General features: G+C 39.1%; 1 protein-coding gene across 1 annotated transcript; it reads left to right on the top strand.

Moving 5' to 3' along the window:
• Positions 1-3,022, top strand: LOC149781052 (uncharacterized). The gene has a single exon (XM_089936456.1). The coding sequence runs from the start codon at positions 1-3 to the stop codon at positions 2,050-2,052; it is 2,052 nt and encodes a 683-aa protein (XP_089792582.1). The 3' UTR covers positions 2,053-3,022.
• The last annotated feature ends 2,161 nt before the right edge of the window (positions 3,023-5,183 follow it).

Genomic DNA, 5,183 nt, shown 5'->3' with positions numbered 1-5,183 from the left:
ATGACATCACTCTTTCTACCAACAGCCCTTGTTATTTTAATGACGGCATCGGCTTCATCCTCCTGCCCTAAGAAATGCATCTGCGTCGCAACGTCAGTCTCCTGCTATGGAACGACTGATTTCGACAAGAATTTCCCCTCGTCCACGGAAAAAATCACGTTCTGGGGTTCCAGCATAAGCATCATACCTGAAGGAATATTTTCGAATGTTGGTCAAGAACAATTCCATTCATCTCAGAGATCAATTCATTTCCATAGCAGTAAAATAGGAACTATCGAAGGAAAGGCCTTCATAAACCTTCAAAATTTTGAGTCGATCGTATTTCAAAATGTGAACATAAGTCGAATTAAAGAAGGTTCATTCAAAAATCTTAAGAACATAAGGTCGTTCTCATTTTTGGAGTCAAATATTGGGATAATTGATCAAAATGCCTTCGTCAACTTTCTGAACATTTCAGATTTTAGAATCAGCAGTACAAAGATAGAATCAATTTTCGATAATGCATTTTGCGATTTCCAAAATATCTCAAAATTTGAAATTTCACTCGCTGAAATAAAAACCATGGAGGATAATTCGTTTGCATCGTTCCAGGGAGTTTCTTGGTTTGAACTATCCTGGAACAAATTTGAGTCCCTTGGATGCAGTTCGCTGATCCAAGTAGCATTGGCCTCGAACTACTCAACATTTGCACACAACCGTTTCCCATGTGACTGCACCCTTTACTGGATAATGGAAACACTACACCTTTCCTCTTTAGAGGATGTTAATTATTGCACATATGCTGATGGCAACCTCGTATATCTGAGCCAGATCAACGGTGGGATGAATTCTGTGTTGGGAGAATGCTCTCCTTGCCATTCGGTTACACGTACAAGCCTCTCATTGTCTGTAATCAATTCAACAACGGGCTCGGCTTTGCATGGAAATGCACCCAAGGAAGGCGCAACTACAGGCGGACTTCATACGGACTATAACACCACAAGTACAGAACCTAGGAGCGGTACTTTACTTGCCACCGTGAACATGTCAAACACACCTTTAGCATCATCTAAACTAGAAAAAATGACAACAACAACAACAACAACGACGACAATCGCTAAACATAGTGAAACGTTCGAAAACCAATCGTCAAATGCCATTTGTTCTGGAACCTGTTTAACTAAAAACTGGACAAGCATCTACAACACAGAGTCAACGACAAATTTCATCAATGCAGCCAAGGATGTGACAGAAGAAACCAGAGCAGTCATTGATATTAATAAATCTACTTTGAAAATATCGTCTGAGCTTACTTTGACAGGCTTCCCCACAAGATCAGCAACAACTTTGCTACCAAGAAGCTTGGCAACAATCTTGCTTACAAGATTATCAACAACCTTTCTATCAACAAGATCACCAATAGCGTTGCCACCAACAAGCTCACCAATATCCTCATCGAGAACAAGCTCATCAACAACATTGCCAACAAAACCATATACACTGTCTGGTGAATATACTGACAAGTTCACAACTGGATATGGCAATGAATCTGGATTGTACAACGTAACATTGTCGAAAGTATCATCGTCATCATCAAACACAGTGACAACACTTTCTTCAACAACTTCCAGAGCGACATCCTCTCAGTCATCGCCACTATCAACAAAAACAGAACTAGTAGTAGCAACAACAACAACAAATGTATCAATCCATAGCTCTTCATCAAAGAGTGATGTGGTAACAATGTATCTAAGCTCATCGGTGGAATATTCAACCAAACCGTTCTCAGCCACGCGAAATGTTAACATTTTAGGTCCGATAGCAGCAACACGGCCTGAACCCGACACAAACTTGGGCAAGACCGCTTCGTCATTTTCATCCTCATCGACCGACACGGTATACACGAAAATTGCCTTCCCGTTTTGGACTGATGCTACACGTGAGTTAAAGAAGACAGCTAAAGTTACCAGTGAACCAATAAGAGGCCATATGTCGAGAACACATGTCAACGGAGCACTTCCTGTCACAATCAGTTGTATCTTGGCGTTTACTCTGCGCTTTCTCTTAAATTAACGCAGCTTCAAAAATTCGCTTCAAAAGTTCAAACTTTCTATGACGATACATGGATTTAAAAGGAGAAAAAAATGTTGCCAACTTTTTCTTCCTATTTCTGTAAGACTGGTCTAACAATTTTCATTGAGTCCGTAAAATGTGAATTCGTGAGTGGATCTTACAGCTCTCATTTTTTCTTTGTGTTTTACAGCTATGAATTCACTCTAATTCGTAGGGTACCAGATTTCGTTGACTACCATGTTGCTACTAATTACGAATTTCAAGATTCAGCGTTTAATGGTCGACTCATGAAGACCCATTTCTCCATCATCAGATTATCCTAGAAATTAAATACTGACACTTTTAGGTTTGCAAAACCGCAAAATTTTTAACTCCGAATAAAATGGAATTCGTTGTAAACAGTGTTCTTACTGTATCATGAATGCACGCTACCACTAATTAATCTGTATACGAGACAAATGGCATTGCTAAAGAAACCCTGATTTGATATAATATATAACTTCATGTGCTTCTGTTGTATTGTGTGTGTGTTCACTGTATTCTGTTGTATTGTGTGTGTGTTCATTGTCTACTGTTATACTGTGTGTGTTCACTGTCTTCTGTTGTACTGTGTGTGTGTTCATTGTCTTCTGTTGTACTGTGTGTGTTCACTGTCTTTTGTTGTATTCTGTGTATGTTCATTGTCTTCTCTTGTATTGTGTGTGTGTTCATTGGCTTCTGTTGTGTGTGTGTGTTCATTGTCTTCTTTTGTATTGTGTGTGTGTTCACTGTCTTCTGTTGTATTGTGTGTGTTCATTGTCTTCTTTTGTATTGTGTGTGTGTGTGTGTGTGTGTTCATTGGCTTCTGTTCTGTGTGTGTTCATTGGCTTCTGTTGTATTGTGTGTGTATTCACTGTCTTCTGTTGTATTGTGTGTGTTCATTGTCTTATGTTGTATTGTGTGTGTGTGTGTGTGTGTGTGTGTGTGTGTGTGTGTGTGTGTGTGTTCATTGTCTCTATGTCATTTTTCGGGAATCGAAACTGACTGGAAATTTCTAAAATTTATGTGCTGTGGTTCACCGTTTAAACCAAAGCACTATATAAAATAACAAATATAAAAAATATCATGACTATCTGGGAAAAAAGTTAAAGAGAAAAAAGGTATTTAAATTCTTGTAGAGTATTAAGTTTCTTTGTTTTGGCTTGTTTCGTTTTGTTGTTTAGTAGTTGGAACATTTATTCATTTGTAAAATAAAGACATTCAAAAAAGTTTTTAATTGATATCTGTTTTTGTTAACTTTGATGCATGTTTAGCTTGTTCATTTCTATATTTTTTTATTTACATTTGTATATAGATGTGCGTGTGTGTGTGCGTGTGTGTGTTTGTTATACTGACCATTTATGTTCAAGCTGAAAAAAGTTACATGATCAGTACATCATGTTACTGTAGTGTCCGTTGAATCTGATCGTCGATGTGCCATCAGAAATTCAATTCAAACCGTAACGTGGATGTGTCATTAGGAATTCAATTCAAACACTAACGTGGATGTACAATTATGAATTCAATTCAAATCGTAACGTCGATGTACCACTAGGAATTAGATTCAAACCGTATAAATTGTATGAACTAGGCACGTTTTCCCCTCGATTCGATTTACCGCTCGATCAAGGCAGTGATGAAGGATATTTACTCCCTATAAAATCGGGACAATTAAGTTTGCTCAAGCAACATGAAAGTGATATTGTTTGCAGAATTCGACAATACCACTGACATCAATAGTTTGAAATAGTTGGAAACAAGAAAAGGCCTTTGTGAAACGTTTTGCTAAGCTCATTGCCAATATAATCACGTAACTGACGATAGCAATGTTACGGACGTCAAGTCGACCATTTTAGTCAAGTAAAAACAGAGGAAATTGGTAAAATAATCGCATATCTTTACATGTGAACTATGTGGTCTAAGAATGAACGCCTGAGAACTGCATTACCTTCTCACGCAAACAGTTCGTACATGGCACCATGGAGTCAAGGGATCTGGCACGACGGAATCAGGTGGTCTGGCACCATGGAATCAAGCGGTCTGGCACGACGGAATCAAGGGGTCTAGCACGACGAAATCAAGGGGTCTGGCACGGCGGAATCAAGTGGTCTGCTCCAAAGATAGAACCTCTTCATATATAATAAAAACCATGACGTTCGACAACACTGACAACAGTCGATCATAGATTACGCTGTTTAGCTGTTAACTTTCCGAACGACATGGTGGAATATTAGGTTCGCATGGATTACCACCAATTGAAGACGATGTCACAGACGTTTCGAGAAGAAATGTTGTTGGGACCCATTTCAATAACTTTTGACGATGGTGTAGGCTTCCTTCAAAGAACCTATCCTTCCGTGCTCCATTAACAGTTCTCGACATTTTCCACAGGAAGACCGTAAAATGTCCACGTCGGAGCGACAATACTTTAACATTTCTTCCTGAAAGTCGAAGGGCGTGAGAGCGGTACTAAGCGTAGAGAGCTTTCCCGGTCGGTGCGCATATTGTCGGGGTCGTAATTGTGGGCGTTAGGCAAATGCGGCAGGATTGCGAGTTGATTGGCTTTGGAATTGAAAAAGTGTGAAAAATATCCTTTGGCCATTTCTGTCATTATAAATGTTTTAGGTATTCGACTTAAAGACATGGTATAGTTATAAATTTGGAGTATGCGCATTTGGTTATAGCGCCCCGTTTAAAGGAATTCTTAGATTTTTGTAATTAATTGTCTGATTATTGGAATTCGGTGCAATGGAAATATTCCTTAGCCCGAAATATTTAGCCAGTTACTAGGAGCAAATGTCACGGATTGAAGTGTTAGTGAGTTTCCATGATGCCATGGTTCACTAGTAGTGTAGTGAATTCAGGTCAAAACCGAATGAATGTCCCTGGAATACCATAGTCCCTATTAAATTGATAGTGGTGTACATTGGTGTTGTGACTGAAGTGGCATTATCTACGGTAGGAAACCGGTAAATTACGCAAAGGAATCAATAAGAAGGCACTCAGCAGATATCGCTTATGTCGCCATGGTGGCAAATGTAATGCAGCTGTACTAGCGAAAGGTGCCTTGAAACCATGGATTGACTGGCCTAAGGTGGCGTAGTTAAAATAAC

This window comes from Sinohyriopsis cumingii, chromosome 16 (assembly GCF_028554795.1).
Source record: "Sinohyriopsis cumingii isolate HCF-2022 chromosome 16, ASM2855479v2, whole genome shotgun sequence".
Classification (NCBI taxonomy): domain Eukaryota; kingdom Metazoa; phylum Mollusca; class Bivalvia; order Unionida; family Unionidae; genus Sinohyriopsis; species Sinohyriopsis cumingii.
Note: the sequence above shows the minus strand (reverse complement) of the source record. Positions and strands in the feature narration are given on the sequence as shown.